Source organism: Dromiciops gliroides, chromosome 1, assembly GCF_019393635.1.
Source record: "Dromiciops gliroides isolate mDroGli1 chromosome 1, mDroGli1.pri, whole genome shotgun sequence".
NCBI lineage: Eukaryota > Metazoa > Chordata > Mammalia > Microbiotheria > Microbiotheriidae > Dromiciops > Dromiciops gliroides.
Genome location: NC_057861.1, coordinates 14690464 through 14713068, shown reverse-complemented (window position 1 = coordinate 14713068; position 22605 = coordinate 14690464). Strand labels below are relative to the sequence as shown.

Below are 22605 nucleotides of genomic sequence, written 5' to 3'. Positions count from 1 at the left end.
TGGTGGGGACCCGTGCAAGCATCATCCCTCGCCCTTGTGACCTGGCCAGTCCACCTCCTTTTTCTGGGCACATCTCTGGCATTTTTCACAATGTTCCTGGTGGGAGAGTCATCATTGCCAATGGACCTTAGAAAACTTACATTGGGGAGGTCATGTCAACATGGCACGCTGGATAGCAGTCAGGACAGGAAGACCCCAGGTTTAGATCCTGCCTCTGATACACACTGACTCTGCATCCCCCAGCAAGTATAAGGCCTCACAAGTTCTCTAAGACTTCAAGTTAGAAGACTGATCAGTGTGGGGAGAAGGAATTTCTGTACTTGGGAGTTCCCTAAAGCCATGAAATCAGAGGTCCAGTCCAAAAAATCCCCACAAAAATAAAAACTACACGTGTGTATAAATATGCATATATCTGGCATAGGATCAAAACCCTGATTTCATTGGCTAATGAAGATCAGCACTTGCTTCGAAGCTTAGAGTATTAGAGATGATTTATATTGAGGGTTCTCAAATCCAACTTTCTTGCCCCAGTCTCTCTGCTGACCTCCAATTTCCCATTTTCATCTGCCTTTCAGGTATCTTGAATTGTATGGTAGACACCTTAAACTCAGTGTCTAAAACAGAACTCATTATTTTTTCCCCTAAGCCCTCTCCCCCTCCTACCTATTACTGTCAAGGACACCACCACTATCCTTTCAATACCCCTGTGATGTTTAAAATCTAATGTGGGTCCTTACCTGCCCCCCCAAAAAAACTGGGGCGAGGGGAAACTGGCTAAGATTACTGATAAATTCAGCAAGAGTTTAGGCTTTTAAGTATTTATTAAAGTGTATTAGAAGTTAGTGAAGAGAGAGAGAGGGTGAGAACAGATCTCTTATAGAATGGAAAACCCTAGCTTAGATCTATGCAGGATTGACAGAGAGAAAACAAACCTTGCCTTTTTTCTGTCTGCCACCAAACCGAAGTCCCAGAGGAAAAGAGCCAATTCATAGAGAGAGCCTCACCTTCCTACTTCCTGTCTCCCTCCCCAAAAGGGGAGGTCATTCAAGATGATTGGTTGAGGGTGGTCTCCTATTGATGTTGTAGTCCACAGCCTCTGAGAAGGACCCCCCCCCCCCTCAGGACCAGCCAGGTGTGGTCTCGATTTAATCAACCTTAAGTAGGTTCTCAGTCAGTCTCTCAGTCTCACCCAATTCAATCAATTCCAAATCAATCTTCAGGTGGGGCCCCTGGGTGTCTGCCAAATCCCATTATTTTATCACACCCCAGACTCACAACCTAGGAGTTATCCTGGATTCCTCACTATCTCTCATTCCCCAGATTCAATATGGTGCCAAGGCCTGTCAATTTCACCTTTGCAGCATCTCTCATCAATTTCACCTTTGCAACATCTCTCATCAATTCTACCTTTCAGCATCTCTCATCAATTTCACCTGTGCATCATCTCTCTAATACCCTGCTCCATTCTCCTCTGACACTGCCTGTACTCTGCCCAACTCAAACACACCTAATCTAGGAAACTCTCCCTGATTCTTGTGTGTGTGTGTGTGTGTGTGTGTGTGTATGTATGTGTATACCAGAGAAGTTCCCAGCTTTGACCATCAAAATGAACTGGTATAAATCAATGAACAAAAATAATACACATCTCCAACACATAAGTGGGGCACTTGAGTTTGAGGTCCTGAAGAAAGGGTGTGGGTGGCAGTGGATAGAAAGCCATGCTTGGAGTCAGGAAGACCATAGTTCAAATTCTGCCTCAGACATTTACTAGCTGGTGTGACCCTGGGCAAATCACTTAACTTCTGTTTGCCCCTGTTTCTTCATTTGTAAAATGGGAATTATTATAGCACTTACCCTCCCCACCCCTTGTTGTGATGATCAAATGAGAGAGTATATAAAGCACTTAGCAAATTGCCTGGGACATAGTGAGCACTATAAAAATGTTAACTATTATAATCCTTTGACTTGTTTGCTTGCTAAATTTACCCCCTTATTTCACTGTCTTTGTGCCCAGGAACTGGAGGACAGATGGTATGAAGCTGAGAAAGTCTGGCTGGTTCAGAAGGAAGGATTCACACTGGGTAACTTGTGGGCTTGGGCCCCTGGGACCACCTTACCCGTAGCTCTGTGACTTGCTATCCGTGTAACCAAGGGAGGGCAAGTGACTTCTCCCTTCTGGGTCTCAATTTCCACAGCCATCAGATAAGGGATTTGGACTAAATGATTTCTGATGTCCCAAACAGTTCTGACATCCTCTGTCCTAAGGGCCCTCCCAGCCCAGATGTTGTCTGTTCTAAGGCCCCTCCCAGCTCTGACATTCCTTGTTCTAAGGTTCCTCCAAGATCTTACATTCCCTGTTCTAAAGCCTTTCCCAGCTCTGATATTCCCTGTTCTAAGGTTCCTCCCAGATCTGACATTCCCTGTTCTAAAGCCTTTCCCAGCTCTGATATTCCCTGTTCTAAGGTTCCTCCCAGATCTGACATTCCCTGTTCTAAAGTTCCTCTGAGATCTGACATTCCATGTTCTAAATCTCCTTCTGGCTCTGACATTTCAGGTTCCAAATTCTCTCTCAGCTCTGACATTCCACATTCCAAGATCCCTCACACCTCTGGTTTCTAAGATTCCATGCATATATTTTACTCAAGCAGAGGTGACTAGGTCCTAGAGGGAAGAAGTTAGCTTGATCCACCTCTTCCTCAGGCATCCCTTTTGTCCCCTACCTCATTACCACCCAAGCCTCCCCTGTCTGGGTGTGTGTGCAACAGCGTGACTGGGTCCTCCTGTTCTCTTTTTCTGTCCCCTCTCAGCTACGGTTCTGAAGCCTGATGTGGGGACCCCGGATCTGGCCGCAGGACGAGTGAGACTTTGCATTGAAGCAGACAAATCCATCACCGAGGTGGACGAAGAGAACATTCATCGCGTAAGTCCCCCCAGTCCAGAGCTTCCTCTCTGATTCTCTGTCCCCATAAAGGCCCTTCTCATTGTGAGGAGGTGCTTCCCTCCAGAAATCCCAACCCCACTGGGAGACTTTTTAGCTTGGCCCCTCCATCTTCACCTTCCTCTTTCCTGGACCCAGCTTTTCTCCACCATGTAAAGTTGGAAAGGGTCCAGTGACCAAGGGGAGGATCATAGAGTCATGGACTCTGAGATAGAAAAGATTGCACAGGCTGTCTGACCATGGCCTTTAACCAGAAAGTGAGTTCTTTATCTTATAGAAAACATGTCTTCGAGATGTGGTGCAGGCAGAAAATATAAAAAGGCCCTAGAAAGACCTAGACATTTTCCTGTATTCTAGATGCATGCGGAGGTCAGACCCTGGCTCTTCAGTCGTGTCCTGGAATGTAGCTGTGTTCTCCACATAATGGTCACAGAATCATAGACCCTAGAGTTGGAAGGGACCTCAGAGGTCATTAAGTCCAACCCCCTCATTTTACAGAAGGGGAAACTGAGGCACAGAGAAATCGAGTGATTTGCCTAGGGACACACAACTGGTGTCTGAGTGAGGATTTGAACTCCTGACCCCGAGTCCAGGGCTCTATTCTCCTGATGCTCACTTTCTTATAGGATAGAATTCATTTAAAATTCAACTGAATAAAATTGAGCATCTGCTGAGCTGAGAGGACTATGCTAGTGGCTGGGGAGGGGCTGGGGAGGGGCTGGGGAGATCACTCAGAGAAGCCAGGGTGCCTGCCCTCAAGGAGATTAAAGTCTATTAAGGGCTAAGACAAACCCAGAGGGCTGTAAGGTTGCACCTCAGGCTAAGTGCAGAGAGGGAGAAAAAGTGACATCAGAGGAGGGTCTGGTGTTTGTGGAGGGGAGGAACATGAGCCTTAACATTGGAAAGGCCGGTTGCCCATTGGCAGACTGTGGAGGGCCACTGATGGTTGACCATGACTGTATCCGTGCCTAAGAATGACTGTTTGAAGGATGGCCCCGGGGAAAAGGCATTAGCCTTGTCCTGCTTGACCCCCAAAGGACCGAACTAGGAGCGGTGGACACAAGGGATGGAGGCCGATTTCCCCTAGAAATATGGTAGCACTCCCAGAGAGCTATTCCAAAGTGGAATGAATAGATTGTCTCGACAAATAGTGAGCTCCCCGTCCCTGGAGGTCTCTAAGCAGGGGCTGCATAAGCACTTGTCCAGGATGTTATAAAGGAGATCTTTGTTCAAGTATGGATTGAACTAGACTGCTGGATGACCCCACTTTGATGTTCCTTTCCCATAGCTTGCAAATTCTCTGAGGGGTAAGAGTATTTTTCTCTTATCCCTAGTGTCTAGCCTTGAACATTGCTGGTCTTAATAATAATAATACTCACTAATATTTAAATAGTATTCACTACGTGCCAGGCACTGTGCAATTACTATATCATTTCATCCTCACAATAGAATTAAGTGATATTATTGCCCCCATTTGACAGATGAGGAAACCGAGGCAAACAGAGGTTAAGTGACTTGACCAGGGTCACACAGCTAGGAAGTGTCTGAGGCCGGATTTGAATTCACATTTGGCATATTGTGAGTGGTGAGGGTGACTGAAGCCTTGCCCCAGAGTGAAGGATGGCCGGTACCTCTTTAATATCTCCCTGAGGATTCAGAAAGCACTTAGGTTCCTTCCTATAGGACCTCAGCATCACATCCATTATCGTCGCTTTGTGGCTCTGCAGGATGAACTGGTTACAGTTAGGACTTCTAAAGTCCCCTCCAGCTACGGTACAGGACAATTCTACCAAAGCCAGATCAAGCAGAATTGACTAATGCAGGGAGTTCCCCGGGGGCGCAAGTCTCTGTGCTTTTCATTTATGTCCGTGCTTTGATGTTCTCTCTGTATTTGGGCTCTTGAGTCGGCTGATGACAGGCCCTAGCGTCCACTCAGAGCCGATTGGTGTGTGTCTCGTGGCCTTCCATCCCAGAGGCTCCCAGGAGCAGGGGTCAGCTGGGGCGGAGAGGAGGGAGCCCAGAGCCGCTAACTGTGGGACCCTTCTAGGCCAATCCCCACGAGCTGGATCTGGCCGAAAACCTGGCCTCACTCCAGAACCTCAATGAGTCCAGCGTCCTGAACACGCTTCAGCACCGATACCAGGCCCAGCTCCCGCATACCTACACAGGACCAGACCTGATCCTCCTCCAGCCCCCGGGTGCCCCAGCCCCTTCCTCTTGGAAGGTAAGGATCACTGAGCCTTGGTTGGGGCTTGGGGGTGGGCACGTGCTCATTCACTGAAGTGAATACAAGTACACTGAGGGCAGGGACAACTTTCATCCATTATAGCTACTCAACAAGTATAGACTGAATTACATTTAATGAATCCATTCAACAAATATTTGTTCGGTGTCTTCTGTAATAACAGTGATGCTGTGAATAGCCCTCATTCCTGTAGCTGTGGGAACGCCTCATCGACTAAAGCTGAGCCAGGTCCTCCCCACCATCTAAGTATACAACTCACTAGATCAGAGGTTCTCTCTCTCTCTCTCTCTCTCTCTCTCTCTCTCTCTCTCTCTCTCTCTCTCTCTCTCTCTCTCTCTCTCTCTCTCTCTCCCTCCCTCCTTCCCTCCCTCCTGGATAAGGGGTTTTAAAACTCAAAGGCATGGGGGCAGCTAGGTGGTGCAGTGGATAAAACACCAGCCCTGGATTCAGGAGAACCTGAGTTCAAATCCAACCTCAGACATTTGACACTTAATAGCTGTGTGACCCTGGGCAAGTCACTTAACCCCCATTGCCCCGAAAAACAAAACAAACAAGCAAAAAAAAACCCCTCAAAGGCACCCTATAGATGACTTAATCCTGCATCTCATTTTACAGGTGGGGAAACTGAGGCACAAAATGCTTAATTTTCTCAAGTAATAAGGCAAGGATTGCATCATCTCCTAACTCCAAAACTGTGCTCTTTCATAGGATCATGGATTTTAATTTAATTTAATTCAATTCCACAAACATTTATTAAGTGAATATAGTAGGCACTTAATAAATGTTTATGGAATTGAATTGAATAACTGAGAATATGCTGTAATGCAAATAATACAATACAAAGTAAATGTAATACAAAGTACTGGGGATACCTATAAGATAAATAAAAATGAAGACAGTCCTTGCCCTCAAAGAGTTTATAATCTAATTGGGGGAAGGCAACATATAAGAGGAAGCCAGAAGGGGTGGGTAGGAGGAGAGAACAGGGGGTGTCTGGTCCGGGAGCATCTTGTTCCGAGCAGAGATGCAGATGAAAGGAGAGAGCTTGAAAGAATCTTAGACACCATTTGCTCCATCTTCCTCATTTTACAGAAGGGGAAATTGAAGCACAAGGAGGTGAAGAGACTTGTCCAAGGTCTTAAGGGTAGTAAACATCAGAGGCAAGATAAAAAAGTGTGTGTGTGTGTGTGTGTGTGTGTGTGTGTGTGTGTGTGTGTGTGTGTGTGTGTGTGTGTGTGTGGTCTGTTGGTGAGTATACATTGTCTCACACTGTTTACTCCTAGAGATGTCCCTGGACTCCTTTCCTCTCCTAGGGAGGGCTTTGTCTCTTGCCCAACAAGCCCCATCACAGGTATTCCTTCCTTCTCCTGGCCATAGGGTCAGTTTTGCTTTCCATGACCACCAGGTGGCAGCATAGACCCACAGTTAGGGTCAGGACTTGGGGAACAGGTTGGGGGAATCCCAGGAGCCGGCAGAGGAGTCCGTGTTCCTGGTGGGGGTAGCACCTTGCTTTTGGAACCTCTGGGAATGAAATGGGACCCTAGAGGGAGGGGCAGAGTGTGTGAGATGTGGGTCTACCCCTTTAGACACTGGGGGTGATGCCCAAGCTCCTGGTAGGGGGAATTGTGCTGGGGTCCTTTCCTCTTAGCTCTCTTATAAGAGGAGAGAGAAGCAGTGGCCTGAACCCCCTTGGGGCACCCTACTTGGCACTCTGACCTCCTGGGAATTTGCTTTGCTGGCTTAGTGAGACAACATGGCATATTCCATCTCCCAAGGGCCACTCTACAGTGGAGTAGTAAGCACCTGGAGCCTTGGAGGGAAGTGAACTCATAGATCTGGAGCTAGAAGGGACCTCAAAAAACATTTTACAAATGGGGAAACTGAGACCTAGAGGGATTTAGTGACTTGCCTAAGGTCTTATAGGTAGCAAGTGGCAGATCAGACATTTGAACTCAGGTCTTCTGACTTTAAAAAGCATGGATTAAGCACTTAGTTTGTGCTGAACTGGCTGTAAAGCACTGGAAATTAAAATAGAATACATAGTTTCTGCTCTTGAGGATCCCACATTGAAACAGTAGGAGGTAACAGGTAGAAGAGGGTTTAAGCTGCAGGACAGGCAAGGACCCAGAAGGGGGGGCTCAGCAGCTGGGCGGATGGCAAGGCCAGGGGATCTGGAGGGCATGGTGGGCAGAGGAGGTGCTCCTTTGACTGCACATCCTAACTCTTTCTTTTCTTTTCTTTTCTTTTCTTTTCTTTTCTTTCTTTCTTTCTTTCTTTCTTTCTTTCTTTCTTTCTTTCTTTCTTTCTTTCTTTCTTTCTTTCTTTCTTTCTTTCTTTCTTTCTTTCTTTCTTTCTTTCTTTCTTTCTTTCTTTCTTTCTTTCTTCCTTCCTTCCTTCCTTCCTTCCTTCCTTCCTTCCTTCCTTCCTTCCTTCCTTCCTTCCTTCCTTCCTTCCTTCCCTCCCTCCTTCCTTGCTTTTTCTTTTTTGGTGAGGCAATTGGAGTTAAGTGACTTGCCCAGGGTCACACAGCTAATAAGTGTCAAGTGTCTGAGGCCAGATTTGAACTCAGGTCCTCCTGAATCCAGGGCCAGTGCTCTATGCACTGCACCACCTAGCTGCCCCATACCCTACCTCTTTCAAATGCTTCCAATATTTGTTTTGATCTGTAAGCAGATCAAGCAATAAACATTTATTAACCACCTACTATGTGCCAGGCACCTTACTAAATTCAGGGTGTGGAAAAAGAGGCAAAAGGCAACCCTTGCCCTCAGGGGGCTTACAATCAGATGGGATCCGATCATTTAAAAACTTGATAGTAAGGGAACACCTGGGCTCTGTTTCCTGGTGGTGGGGTCCCTGCCACAAGTCAGCTGAGGCTCCCGCCCACGGCCGGCAGTCGTGGGACATCCTGAATGTGACCTGCTGGGCACAGTGGGAGCTGGGAGTCTCCTCTTGGAGGGGTCTCCCCTTTGGTCCTCCCGATCTTTATGAGCTGGCGGAGTCATATTCTTTCAGAGTTGATCCAATTTAGGGAGAAAATCCTGCCCAACCTACAAAATCTGTTTTCCTTTAGGACTCACTCACCTCTGCCCCTAAATGAAAGAGCTAATGAAGCTATCTCACCTGCAGGTGCCCAAAGGAAGGAGAGATGGCCTGGCACCCCACATCTGCTCCCTAGCCCAGAAGGCCTACTGGGCCATGCTGAACCAGCGCCAGGACCAGACCATCGTGCCCCTGGGCAGGAGTGGGTCTGGCAAAAGCACGTGCTGTGAGAGGGTCCTGGAGTACCTGGTGGGCAGCGCTGGCAGTGTAGATGGATGGGTCTCAGGTAGCATTTGCGTATCTATGGATCTCTGTGTGTGTACATGGGGTACATATATGGGCACACACATGTGTATACGTGCACACGGAGACACACATACACGCATGAATGCCTATGTTACATTGCATGTATACACGTATACATGTGTGTTTCTAAAGAGATGGCAATGTCCCTCCTTGCAATAATAGCAAACCTTTGTATATCAAACCAAGGTTTATAAAGTGCTTCCCCCTCCACCCCCCAGTGCTTTGTGCAGTGCTGGGCACAGAGAAGGGACTTAGTAAATGTTATTAACTGTCTGACTGACCTTACATACGTTATCTCCTTTTTTTTTATCATAAAAGCATTTTGTTATGTTCTAGTTACATGTAAAGATAATATGTTATCTCCTTGGATCATCCCAACACCCTGTGAGGGAGGGGTGGGGAGAGATGGTGGGTAGGTAGATTACAAGGGGGTTGTGAACGTGATTGGAAAAAAACCAAACATTACGGCTTGATTTTCACTGACTTCTGAAGAAGTTTGGCATCTCTTTTAATTATTTACAAGCCTCATCCTGAGAAGGAGTCTGTAGGTTTCACCAGATTGTCAGAGAGGTCCGGGAGACAGAAAGTGTTTAAGAAGCCCTGGTGTGAAATGCAGGGGCTTGGCTGTTTCTTGAAGGGAGCCAGGGATGCTGGGAGGTAGAGGTGAGGAAGGAGGGCATTGCAGGCATGGGGGACAGCCAGAGCAAAGGCCTGGAGGTGGGAAATGCCATGGATGCATAGCAGTGTGAGGGCCATTATGAGAATGGGGAGGGAATGGAAGGGAAGAAGTGGGGGGGCATCTGAAGCTTGAGGTGCAGGGGGCTTGGAAGGAGCAGAGGGGGACACTGAGTGACTTTGTGCCCTCCTGGGGTCTCCTTTTTGCAGTGGAGAAGATCCGGGCCACCTTCACCATCCTCAGGGCCTTCGGCTCAGTGCTGACTGACCACAGTTACAACTCCACTCGCTTCTCTATGGTCATGTCCCTCGACTTCAATGCTACTGGGCGGGTCACGGCGGCACACCTCCAGGTGAGGGCCCTGCCACTGTTGGGGTGGGCTGGGCTGGGGTACAGAGCCCCGTGGGTGAGCTCCTGGCCCCAGCCCTGTGGCCTCTCCAGCCTCCATGTGATGGTATACCCAGGAGCCAGCTGGTCCCTGTCTTTTTTTCTGATACCCCATCCCTTGTCACCATCACCATAAGCATCCCTGGCTGGCACGGGAGCTGTCAGCTCTTTCCTGAGCCTTGCTCAGTGACCCAATTTATCCATTTCAGGAGCAAATGCCCAGGCCTGTCTGTGCTTCTGAATATTGCAAGGATTAAATATTCATGAGTAAATATATAATTCAGCAGTTCATTAGCAGAATCTTAAAAGTGAAAGCTGAAATTAGACAGTTGTTCCCTTAGCCTTCTGTAGCAATCTGTGTTTGGGGAACACGCGGCCTGTTTGTTCCCGTCTCCCTCTTCCCCCACCTCCCCTCTAGAAATGTTTTGTATGGAGCAGAATAGGGGGATAAGGTTCTAAGAAGGGGCGTAGGAAAGAGCCTCCAGGAATTAGGGTTCAACTAAGGTTGCAGATGAAGCCTCTGGGTGACCTTCTATGGAGGTGGAGTAGGGAGGGATCATCCATGTGCCCCCCTGGAAAAGATGTTCCCTGCTTCCTCCTCCCCCAATCTCTCCTCTTTCTTCCCAGAGGCTTTTAATGCGGCCTGAAATGCCAATTTAAGTCAGTTCTTCGGGATGAGGCATTGAAAGCCTTTGATAAAGAGGGGGGAATGTTATCAAGCGCACAAGGGCAATGTTAACTTTAACATCTTGGCTTGAATTTGGTTATTGACTTAACTTGCTTCCTGAAGGAATGGAGAATGGGACAGACAGATGGCTGCAAGGAGACAAAGGTCCAGAGAGCCTGTGAAGAGATGGGAAGGCAGGTCTTAGTGGGATGTCCCCCCCTCCCCCCACCAGGAGGCTCTGGTTAGACTGAGGGTGGAAGGGGCAACAGGTGGGACTACCAGTGGCATGGTGGGCACCAGGCACTGAGAGGAGGTTGGAGACATTTAATGAAAGGGGAATGAATGAATGAAAAAATAAATGAATGGATGGATGGATGGATGGATGGATGGATGGATGGATGGATAGATGGATGAATGAATGAACAAATAAATGAATGAATGAACAAATGAATGAATAAACAAATGTGTGAACAAATGAATGAATGAATGTCCCTCTCTCACTGTCTTATCTTTCTCTCTCATCTGTCTCTCTAGACCATGCTCATGGAAAGGGTTCGAGTGGCCCAACAGCCAGAAGGGGAGGGAAACTTTGCTGTTTTCTCCCAGATGTTGGCCGGGCTGGACCTTGATACCAGGTAAGATCCCATGGGTGTGGAGTCCCAGGGCAGGGGGACATAGATGAGCTAAGGATCCTGGGCTGGGTATTGGGTGCTTGATCCTGGGTACTGTTCTAGGCCTGAATGTTTGCTGGGAGCTGCTTTTTGAAAGGAAAGGGTTCTTATTGATGGAGGTCATTGATGGGGAAGATAAACTTCATAAGGAGTCTGGTCTTCAAACGCCATCTGGTGAAGGCCCTTCATTTTATTTTATTTTATTTTGTGAGATAATTAGGGTTAAGTGACTTACTCAGGGTCACACAGCCAGGAAATGTCAAGTGTCTGAGAGCAGATTTGAATTGGGTCCTCCTGATTCTAGGGCTGGTGCTTTATCCACTGCGCCACCTAGCTGCCCCCCAGGCCCTTCATTTTAAAGAGGAGAGATAAAAGTGAAGTGACTTGTCTGAGGTCCCCAGAGTAATAAGCATCAGAAGCAGCATTTGAATTAGGGTCCTCTGACTCTGGGTAGCAAACCTGGGAAGAGTTAGGAGGGCATGAGTGGGTGAGATAGCTCAGTAGTAGCCCCTGGCCCGGAGGATCAGCTGTGCCCTGGACTGGTGGTGGGCTTGTCTAGAAGCCACTTCTCTCCATTACTGTCTGAGCTTTGGGGAGGTGAGCACTGGGTGCCTTTCACTGATGATGCTGGGTTCTAAGATATCAAGTCACCAGGGGTGCAGAGGCTGAGCTCCCTCATTTTACAGATGGGGAAACTGAGGCCCACAGGGTCACACAGCTTATAAGTGCCTGAAGTGGGATTTGAATTCAGGTCTTCTGACTGCTTGTCCCTCTGTTTATCTATAGTCTATGCTGCCTCATCAAGGTCTACCCCCAGCTCTGACATTCTCTGTTCTAAGGCCCCTCCCAGCCCTGAAATCCCCTGTTCTGAGGCCCCTCCCCACTTTGACATCCCCTGTTCTGAGGCTCCTCCCAGCTCTGACATTCCCTGTTCTAAGGCCCCTCCCACCTCTGACATTCCCTATTCCAAGGTCCCTCCCAGCCCTGACATCCCCCGTTCTAAGACCCTTCCCAGTTCTAGCACCCTCTGTTCTAAGGTAAGACCATCTGGGATTCCAGTGACCTGCCTTGTCTGCAGAGAATGCATCTCCCCCAGGCCAGTCTAGCTCCCTGCGCTGAGGTCCCTGGCTCTGGTGCCCATAAGGCCGTCCACCTCCATTGCTGTGTATGTTTGCTTTGGCCCCTGGCCCTGCTGTCCAGCCTTCAGTGGGTGCTGGCCCCCCCTGGAGCCGGCACAAAGACTGTCCAGTGGAGGGGGCCTGGGCACCCCGGGCCAGCTGACAGGGCTGGGAAGTGGGCCGCCCTCAAGGGCCCCTTTGTCCTCAGAGCATCTGCGGTGGGCAGGCTGGCCGACTCTGGGCCGTGGCCAGCACCAGCCAGGGAAGGCTGTGGGACAGATGTAGTGTGAAGCCGGGCAGGCCTGAAGAGGGAGCTGAACCTTCATGAAAGAGCCTCCCTCTCCCTCCCCTCCGTCCTCCACACTCCCAGCAGCCTGGATTTCCTGGGCTTTTATGCTGCTCTATTGTCTCCTAACACAACAGAGCCCGAGTGGGAGCGGAAGCCTCTGCATCCTCATTGAGAGAGAAAACAAAAGTGGGCTTTCAGGGGAAAAGAGCAGCCTCAGGCAGACTTGGGCAGGCCCGGCTTGGGCCTGGGCTCAGCTCCCCAGCCCACCCCGAGGCCACCTAGAGAGGGAGCCTGGGGTGGCCTCGGCCAGGCCAGAGTTGGGGGAGGCACAGCTGGGAAGGAGCTCAGCCTCAGACCTGGAGGAAGGGGCGGCCTCTGAAGCAGGGGGTGCTTAGCGCTCTGGAAAACCCGGAGAAAGTCGTGGGGTTCAGCGGACGGAACAACGGACTTGGAATCACATAACCCACCCTGTAGTGCAGCCCCTGCCACTTACCACCACCTGGGTGACCTGAACTAACTCATATCCCTTCTCTAGGACTCAGTTTCCCTTTCTGGAAAAGGCAGGGTTGAAGTAGACCACATGTCCTTAACCTTTTTGTATGCAATGGGACCCTCTTAGGATGCCAAGAGGCCCATTGGTCTCCCTGGAAAAGCTCTCCCCCCAGTCTTTATCGTAGTGTCCTATATACCATGTGTGCCTAATGCACATTTGGCCCATTTAATTTTGTGACATTGACACCAAATAAGGATTCAATCATTATAATAAATCATTTTTTCATAAAAAGAAAAAACAACAACAAAAGAAACCAATCGTGTTGCGATGCAGTTATCAAGTCCATGGACTCTCCTGGTTAAGAACCCTTGGAGTGCATCTCTAGTGTCCCATCCAATTAGGTCTAGGATCCTTGGACCCTGAGTCCCTCAATTTCCCTGGGCCTCAGTTTCTCCTCCTATCAATCAAAGGGGTTGGGCCTCTGAAATCCCTTCTTGTTTTGAATCTGTGATTTCAGCCTCTGAGGAAGAGCAAGAGCCCAATGCTCCTTCATGACTCCCTTTTATCTTTCTCTTCCCAATCCCCAAATGGGTGGCTCTCCCATACCCCGAAATTGCCTCTTGGGAACTAGAATGAGATTGATCCTGGGGAGAGATTCACGAATGAGTGGTGCAGTCACTGGGCCTGAGGCCTTGGGGTGCAATGGGAAGAGCCTTGGACATGGAGTCAGAGACTAGAGGACCAGAGTTCAAATCCTATCTGTCCTCCTTACTACTGGCGTGACCTTAGGAAAGTCATGTAACCCCTCTAGCACCTAGTTTTCTCATCTATAAAATGGGCTTTAGATGATCTCTAAGACCTCTCCTAGCCCTAAAACTTTGGATTCTCCTTGGCCAAGAACCATTACAAGAGCCCAGGGACCCCAGTCCACTGTGTCTTCCAATATCAACTATAGACTATACATCTTACATTTCTTTTTTTTTCTTTTTTTTTAGTGAGGCAATTGGGGTTAAGTGACTTGCCCAGGGTCACACAGCTAGTAAGTGTCAAGTGTCTGAGGCCGGATTTGAACTCAGGTACTTCTGAATCCAGGGCCAGTGCTCTATCCACTGTGCCACCTAGCTGCCCCTAGACTATACATCTTAACAGCTGCTCCAATCATTTGGTTTGTAATTAAAGTATCTTAAATCTGTAAGATCCTCCTGGCTCACTGTCTTGTCATGGCAGAGGGACTTGCATAACTCAATGAAACCATGAGCTATGCCATGCAGGGCAACCCAACATAGACAGGTCATGGTAGAGAATTATGACAAAAAGTGTTCCACTGGAGAAAGAAATGGCTGACCACTCCAGTATCTCTGCCAAGAAAACTGCATGAACGGTATGGAGGAAGAAGGGCTTGGAGTCCTATGGGCCATGGGGTCATGAGGAGTCAGACACAACTGAACAACTAGACACCAACAATGAATTTGGAAGGGATTGTAGACTATCTAGCCCAACCCCCCATTTAACAGATGAAGAAACTGAACCCAGGAGAGAGGAAGCACACCGCCTAATGTTAGTCAAGCAACTAGCATTTATGAAGGGCTTACTATGATCCAGGTACTGGACTAAAGTCCGTGGCAGAATCAGGACAAGAAGCTGCGGCCCCCAGTCCAGTGTGTTTTCCAATATCCTGTGCTTTCTTTCTTTCTTCCTTTCTTTCTTTCCTTCCTTCTTTCTTTCTTTCTTTCTTTCTTTCTTTCTTTCTTTCTTTCTTTCTTTCTTTCTTTCTTTCTTTCTTTCTTTCTTTCTTTCTTTCTTTCTTTCTTTCTTTCTTTCTTTCTTTCTTTCTTTCTTTCTTGGTGAGGCAATTGGGGTTAAGTGACTTGCCCAGGGTCACACAGCTAGTAATTGTTAAGTGTCTGAGGTCGGATTTGAACTCAGGTCCCCCTGAATTCAGGGCTGGTGCTCTATTCACTGCACCACCTAGCTGCCCCTATCCTGTGCTTTCTTGAGAATTTTTAGCCCTTGGGACAGGACAGAGCAAATGAGGAAAGAAAAAATGGCTTGTGGATAAGTCCAGAAAGACCAGCTCACAGAGAGAGCCCCTGTGCAAGTTCTCTCTGGGCCTGAAGTTAATTATCTCCCGGGAGCCTGGAGGCGGGAGCTGGGCTGGGTCTCTTCAGGGGTTTCAACCATCCTCATGGGCAGAGGTGTTCAGGATGGAGTTTACACATCCCCCCTCATCTGAAGAACAAACTTGTTCTTGAGGCTGTGAAATCACATCTCCTGTCTCCCATCCTGCTTTCAGGACGGAGCTCTACCTGCACCAGATGGCGGAAAGTCATTCCTTTGGCATGGGCGTGTGGGCCAAGGTAAGGAGATGCCAGCCACATGTCTCCCTCCTCTGGGAGGGATGGACGGGTACGGGGAGGTGAGGGATAGCTGGGAAGGCAGGGGGCTGGTGGTTACTCTTCCTCAGCTTTTCCTTGGCTTTGGCAGATGGGTTGAGTAGGAAGGCTGTGGCCGACTTGGAATCTCATGAAAGTCAATAAGTGTTTGTTGCGTACCCTGGTTTCTGCTTGGAAGTGCGTGTGCACACGCGCATGTGTGTATATGTGTGTGTGTGTGTGTGTGTGTGTGTGTGTGTTTGTGGTGGGGTGAAGGATGGAAAAATGTATCGCATGAGGCCGGGGTGGGGAAAGAATCCTGGATTCCTGCCAGGAGAATGGAATCTTTTGGAGGGCAAAGATGGCTTCTTTTTTTTTGTTTTTGTTTTTGTTTTTGTTTTTTTTTTTTGCGGGGCAATGGGGGTTAAGTGACTTGCCCAGGGTCACACAGCTAGTAAGTATCAAGTGTCTGAAGTCGGATTTGAACTCAGGTACTCCTGAATCCAGGGCTGGTGCTTTATCCACTGCGCCACCTAGCTGCCCCCAAGATGGCTTCATTTTTGTTCTTGTGTTCCCAGCACCAAGCCCAATACCTGGCCCTTCGTAAATGCTGGTTGTATTAAACCAGATAGAATGAGAATCAGAAGGCAGGTCACCAAATCGACAGTAATTGGATGGAGCCCAGAGCATCCCACTTTGGGATGGTTCTCATTCATAGTGCATTTTTTTTCCTAATACACCTGGTTTAAATTTGTCCTCATTTAAGCAGGTTTGCTCACTTCTCTGGGCCTCAGTTTCTCTCAGAGATACCCCAAAAGTCTGTGCTTTCACTCTGGGGATAGGCTACCCCAGGAGGAATCAGGGTCCTCCTGAGCCTGCAGAAGGAGACTTTGGTGTAAAGGGCCCCTTGGATGCATCTAGGGTGAAGCAGTATGGTATAGAGGAAAGACCACTGACACTGTGTTCAAGTGCTGCTTAGATGGTTACTCCCTGAGTGACCTTTGCATTCCTAAGCTTTGTCCTCTGTAAAATGAAGGGGTTGGACTAGCTGGCCTCTGAGGTCCTGTCTAGCACCAGAGCTGTGATTCTCTCAAATGGTGCTGATAATGCCTACAGCCCATATCTTGCGGGTCTTATTTTGAGTATAAGAGAAGATACCATTTGTAAAGCATGTTGTCCACCTTAAACTCATATGTCAATGTCTTGGGGGTGAGATGACTTCTAGAGAGGAAATACTGAAACAAACACAAAAGATCAAAGGCTCCCTTCATGCTAGGGTGATAGGATCATAAAATGTTAGAGCCGGAAGGACATTTGAAGAGCTTTTAGTCCAAATACCTCATTTGACAGAGGAGGAAACTGAGGCCCAGAGAGGGAAAGTAACTTGCCCAAGGTCACACAGCTCACAAATAGCAGAGACAAGGCTTGAATTACGGTTTTTTTTGTTTGTTTTTGGGAAGCAATCGGGGTCACACAGCTAGGAAGTATCTGAGGCCTTTGTATCTCTAGTATTATTTTTAAATTTTTTTTTTTTTGCAGGGCAATGAGGGTTAAGTGACTTGCCCAGGGTCACACAGCTAGTAAGTGTCAAGTGTCTGAGGCTGCATTTGAACTCAGGTCCTCCTGAATCCAGGGCTGGTGCTTTATCTACCGTGCCACCTAGCTGCCCCTCTAGCATTTTTTTTTCAGGGCAATGAAGGTTAAGTGACTTGCCCAGGGTCACACAGCTAGTAAGTGTCAAGTGTCTGAGGCTGCATTTGAACTCAGATCTTCCTGAATCCAAGGCTGGTGCTTTATCTACCGTGCCACCTAGCTGCCCCTCTAACATTTTTTTTTCAGGGCAATGAAGGTTAAGTGACTTGCCCAGGGTCACACTGTATGTGTCAAGTGTCTGAGGCCAGATTTGAACTGAGGTCCTCCTGAATCCAGGGCTGCTGTTTTATCCACTATGCCACTTAGCTGCCCCTCTATCTCTAGCATTTAAGTGAGGGATTCTTCTTCTTCTTCTTCTTCTTCTTCTTCTTCTTCTTCTTCTTCTTCTTCTTCTTCTTCTTCATCTTCTCCCTTACTTCTGCTTACTGAGTAGTATGGAAAATAATACCTCATCTCCCCTCTAGGACCTTATGCTTTAAAAAGCACTTGCCCCCAAACAGGGGACCTGTCTGGAGAAGAGCAAATAGGAGCAAATTTTACCAGGGAAAAAACCCAACATTCAGAGATGTTGGGAGACTTGACTAAGGTCACGTAGCTGGTTGGAATCAGGATTAGGACTCTCAGGTCAGTGTGCCTTCCACTCCAGTGCAACAGAGTTTAGGAGGCCGTCATGGTGTGTGTGGGCTGGAGCAGTCAGCTTATGAAGGGGGCACGGCTTTGCACCTCCAGAGAGAACCTTGCAGACACTGAGTGTGGGGGACTGTTGACCTGTAGTTCTGCCTCTTTAAGAATCAGGTTTCTAGTAGAGGCCAATGGAGTTGACCTCCGAGGTTCCTGGGGCCTCCCTGGCTCTTTGGTGACTTGGGGTATCTTTAAGACTTTGGGGGAGGGTCTCTTTATTCTCTCCAGGGGGTTGTGTAGCCGCTGCCTGCTACAGGCCTTTCCGGGGACCCCACACGTAGAGCCAGAAACGAGGGATGAGGGCCCAATACAGGACCGCCAGCTATTGATAGCATCTCATATTTTATCTTTATTATAAAGCTATTCATCAAACTTAGATGAATTAGCCTCCATGAGCAGAGGGTCCCTGGGAGACTTACTGGGGGAGGAGCTGGGGTTTTTTTTCTGGTTCACCCTGTTCCATTAATCATTCTCAGTAGCTGGGTCCACATACTTTCTTTGAACAGTAATCATGGTTACAGGACTAGGTTTGAAAGTGCTTGCCAGGGAGGCCACCTTATTTCTCCATTTCCCCCATGCCCACTTTTGGGTACTGAAGCTGTGATGAGTCCTGAGAGCCCAGTGGGGTTCTAGACTCTGAATATGACCTTGACCTAGAACATAGGGCAAGGTCCCGGGAGGTTTTGGGGTCTATGGAGGAATGAAGCTTTGGATCCCCCCAAAGATAGCCTTCCTGACATCTGGGGCGGGAGGAAGTGATGATTCTGGAAGGAGGAACCCCCAAGAAAGCTCGGGCTGATTTTACCTGCTTTCCCTCCCCACCTCCCACCATCCCCTCAGCCTCGTGTTACCTGGTTGGAGCAGGTGACCTCCCTGTTCCCTTCTGGCAGGAAGTTTCTATGAGGAATGAGCAACAGTCTCTTGTCTCCAATTCCTTGACAGACTTACAGGAGCCAGACAGGATAATAATCCATGTAATTACCACTTAGTCGTGTGTAGATAAGAGATGTAACAGTACAGGGCCGTTTCCTTTACAGTCATAAAGCTCTCACACTGTTCGCCTTTACTATGAGGTGGCCCAGAGTCCAGAGCCTGACATCTTTGGGAAATCAAGAAGGAAGTCAAAAATATAGTTATCAACGTTATGATTTTTTTTTTGAGAAAGGTAAAGAGTGGCACCGTATTTTAAGCACATCTTAAAGGGACTCTGGAGTCTTAGGGATCTTAGGGTACAGTAAGACAACCTTAGTAGCCAGAACCCAAGACAAGAAATGGTCTGGGGGAATGGAGGCCAAGAGAGATTAAGAGACTTCTTTGGGGTCTCCCAGGTTGTAAGTGTTCAAGGTGGGATTTGAACTCAGATTCTGTGACTCAAGTGCTCTTGTTATCAGCCCCTGCCACCTCTGAGATTGAGACTATGTCCTGTGAGAATCAGGGGAAGGAAATGGGGATATTTAGCTGGAGAAGAGAAGTTCTAGGGGGAGATAATAGCTCTCTTCTAGAATCTGAAGGCCTGGGAGGTAGATGAGGAGCTTGGCTTAATCTGAGGATCCAGAAGATGGAGTTAGCAACAGGGGCACGACTGCCCCAAAGGCCAATTCCAGCTCAGCGTCACCTCTGAATGAGGGCAGATGTCCCACGGTGGGATGGGCTGACTTGGGAGGCAGCAGGTTTCCCATCCCTGGAAGTATTTTTTTTTTTTGGCAGGGCAATGAGGGTTAAGTGACTTGTCCAGGGTCACACAGCTAGTAAGTGTCAAGTGTGTGAGGCCGGATTTGAACTCAGGTCCTCCTGAATCCAGGGCCGGTGCTTTATCCACTGTGCCATCTAGCTGCCCTCAATTCCTGGAAGTCTTTAAGCAGGGACTGGAGGACCGCTTCTCAGGCATGCTGCACAATCGAGTCATGTTATAATATGACGGCACGGATTCAATGCCTCCAAGTTCCTTCTGACTCAGAGATCCTATGATTCTAAGTCTGGAATCCCTGGTCAATGAAAGCCTGGCAAAGAGAAGCATACAGTCTTTAAATTTTTCAAGGACTGTTGCGTGGATGCAGGGATAACCTTATTTCATGTTGGTCTAAAGGGCAGAATTGGGACCAATAGATAGAAATGACAAAGAGACAGGTTTGAGCTTCACACAAAGCAGAAATCAGGCTGCTCTGGGTGGTAGTGAGCTCTCCATTCCTGGGACTCAATGGCTATCTCTCAGGAAGGAGATTTTTTTTGGGGGGGGGGGCAGAGCAATGAAGGTTAAGTGACTTGCCCAGGGTCACACAGTCAATAAGTGTCAAGCGTCTGAGGCTGGATTTGAACTCAGGTCCTCCTGAATCCAGGGCCAGTGCTTTATCCACTGAGCCACCTACCTGCCCCCCAGAGGGTTATGATTTACTGTTCCTGTTATTTTTGAGAGGAAAAGAGAACCAAAGCTTGGCTGTTTGGCTGGGGGGCGAGTCCCTTAACTTCTGGGCCTCAGTTTCTTCATCTGTAAAACGGGCAGATGATACCTATGGTAATCACCTAATGGGGTTGTTGGGAAGCTCAAATGAGATCAAATCCAGTTTCCCACCCACAGAATGAAGAATAGATTGGATTTGTTCTATTTGACCCCAATGGATTGAAATAGGAGCAATGAGTAGACGTGTCAGAGAAGCAAATTGAGGTATGGAGGAGGTCAGGGGGTAGGTCTCTTCCACTTCCGAGATTTCACCATCTTGTGAGTAAGAATTGGAAGCCCAGAGAGGGCAGCTGACTTCCCCAAAGTCACCCAGCTGGTCAGGCCAGCAGAACTGGGACCAGAAATCAGTGTCTCCAGGTCCTTTCCATGATAATGTCCATGCACCAGCACACGGATCACATTCTAGATTGCTCCATGTAGGGTCGGTGTATCATCAGTATTCCTAGTAAGGAAGGTTCAGTGTAGATGGGAGTAGTGAAGTAAGGCTCCATGGAAGAGGGAGAATTTGAGACTGACCATTAAGGGTGGGTCAGATGTACATGGGAAGAGAGGAGTACAGAAACATTTCCTGGTTATGATAACATTTCTACTGGGCTTTGAGGTTTTCAAAGCATTTTATATATGCTATCTCATCTATTCTCACAACACCCCTGGAAAGGAGATGTTTTTATTATTCCCATTTTAAAGATCAGGAAATTGAGGCAGAGAGTGGTTAAAGTGACTTGCCAAGGATCACACAGCTAGTAAGTGCCTGAGATCCAATCTGAACTCAGGTCTTCTTGACTCTGGGCCCACCACAACACTATCTATGCCACCTCACTGCCTGGAGTCAGGAAGATCTGAGTTCAAATCCAGCTTCAAGACACTTCTTAGCTGGGTGGCCCTGGGCAAGTCACTTAACCTTTGTCTGCTCCTATTTTTCTCATGTATGAAATGGGTATAATAACAGCACCAACCTTTCAGGGTTGTGGTGAGGATAACAATGAGATACTATCTGTAGAATGCTTCGAGCATCTTAAAGCTAGCTTGCTGTCACCCAGGCCTTCCTGCTGGTGTGTGGTGCTGTCCTCTGCTGTCCCATGCTCTGAACCATTGACTGCATCTCATAGCCCAAGTTGACCAGATCCCTTGGGGTTCCCAGAATGAAAAATCTGTGAGATAGTGAAGTCTCTGAGCAGTCACTCCTGGTGAGGAATCCCACGAGGGTCACAACAAGGTAGTGATGTCATCCCAAGCAACAGGGGACCTCTAATCCGGGGATTAGCAGCTCCTTGGAATGCAGCCAATGTGTAGACATATTACAAACCTGGTGGGCCTCAAATCCCCAGGGAGCCCTAATCCCAGGCTCATTGACAGAGCTCAGATTGGGGAGGGGGAGTTTGGAGAGAGAGAGAGCTGGGGATGGGCTGGATGGGGAGGTGGGTGGCGGAGAGAGTCTGATCCTAGGACCTCACCCACCCATGCTCCACCTGGAGAAGTCAGCAAGGCCTGGCTCCCAGGTTGGGCCCATATCCTCCTCTGGGTTGGCCTCTCTTTCTTGTTATTTATTTCTTTTAATACTCACATTAGGTCCTTGCTGCCTGCAACATATCAGCTTTTAAATGGAAGTTATTTCCAGGCTGCTGAGGCCCCAGCAGCCGTTTGAAATCACAAAACCTCCATATTATTCTCTTCTTGTCAATAATTTATTTTTCTTAAACCAAGACTGATTGAGGGGGCCGGGGAGGGGGGGAGAGAAGCTCAGAGAAATCACCTCCCACCTGACCACATTTTGCTCCGGGTTGTTGTATTTCGGGTTTTAGCTTCAAGCAAGTTTATTTTTTTATGATCGGTTATCAGCTCCGGAGCAATGGGCTTGGCTTCCTGAAGGGCTGGGTGAGGTCCCAGCAATGGGGGAAACAGGGAGGGGGAAGGGAGGAGTGGGGCGAAATGCCCAGAGGCCCCTGATGGAGTCTCACAGTAAGGGGTAGACTCAGGGAGACAAGAAATTGGGCATCTCTGGGGGGCAACAGGTCTGCCAGGTAAGAGAGGGGTATTTGGAGGGTGTCAGCACTGCCTAGGAGGTAGTGGAAAGGATGCTGAATTGGGAGTCAGGGGGCTTTGGTTCAAGTTCCTGGTTCAAGCCACTTAATTAGAGCTTCTCTGGCCTCAGTTTCCTGGGAGTGGAACTAAAATGATGCATTTCAAGGTGAGCCAGACACAGGGTTGGAAGACCTGGGTTCTAATCCTGACCATGCTGCTGATTTTGCTGCACTGTGTGACTCTGGAGCAATCCCATAACTTTTTCTGGGCCTCAGTTTCCTTATCTGTAAAAAAGGAGACAATTGGAGCAAAGGTCTGAACTAGGAACAAAGGGTAGAAAAGAGGCCAATTAAGGCTTCAAAGCTGGATTCCAGGGGGGATGGGAGTCTCAGGAGGGAGGTAGGGAGAGAGGGAGGGAGTCTTCCATCACTGGAGGTCTTCAAGCATGGACTGGATGACCACTTGGCAGGGAGATTGTACAGGGGACTCTTGGTCAGGTCTGGGCCTCTGAAGCCTCCTTCCAGCTCGGGGATGTCTGCATTCTGTGACCTCCAAGGACTCCTTTCTAAATTCTCTGCTCCTCTGAT

At 48.3% G+C, this 22605-nt stretch overlaps 1 protein-coding gene across 3 annotated transcripts in view; it reads left to right on the top strand.

Moving 5' to 3' along the window:
- The window catches only part of MYO18B (myosin XVIIIB), a 346197-nt gene that overhangs the window by 26733 nt on the left and 296859 nt on the right, over positions 1–22605 (top strand). For all 3 annotated transcript variants that reach the window (XM_043977482.1, XM_043977483.1, XM_043977484.1), the window contains exons 5-11: positions 2015–2081; positions 2808–2920; positions 4986–5162; positions 8313–8511; positions 9417–9559; positions 10796–10896; positions 15126–15189. In XM_043977482.1, coding sequence (XP_043833417.1) covers positions 2015–2081; positions 2808–2920; positions 4986–5162; positions 8313–8511; positions 9417–9559; positions 10796–10896; positions 15126–15189 — 864 coding nt within the window. The remainder of the gene's footprint in view (positions 1–2014; positions 2082–2807; positions 2921–4985; positions 5163–8312; positions 8512–9416; positions 9560–10795; positions 10897–15125; positions 15190–22605) is intronic.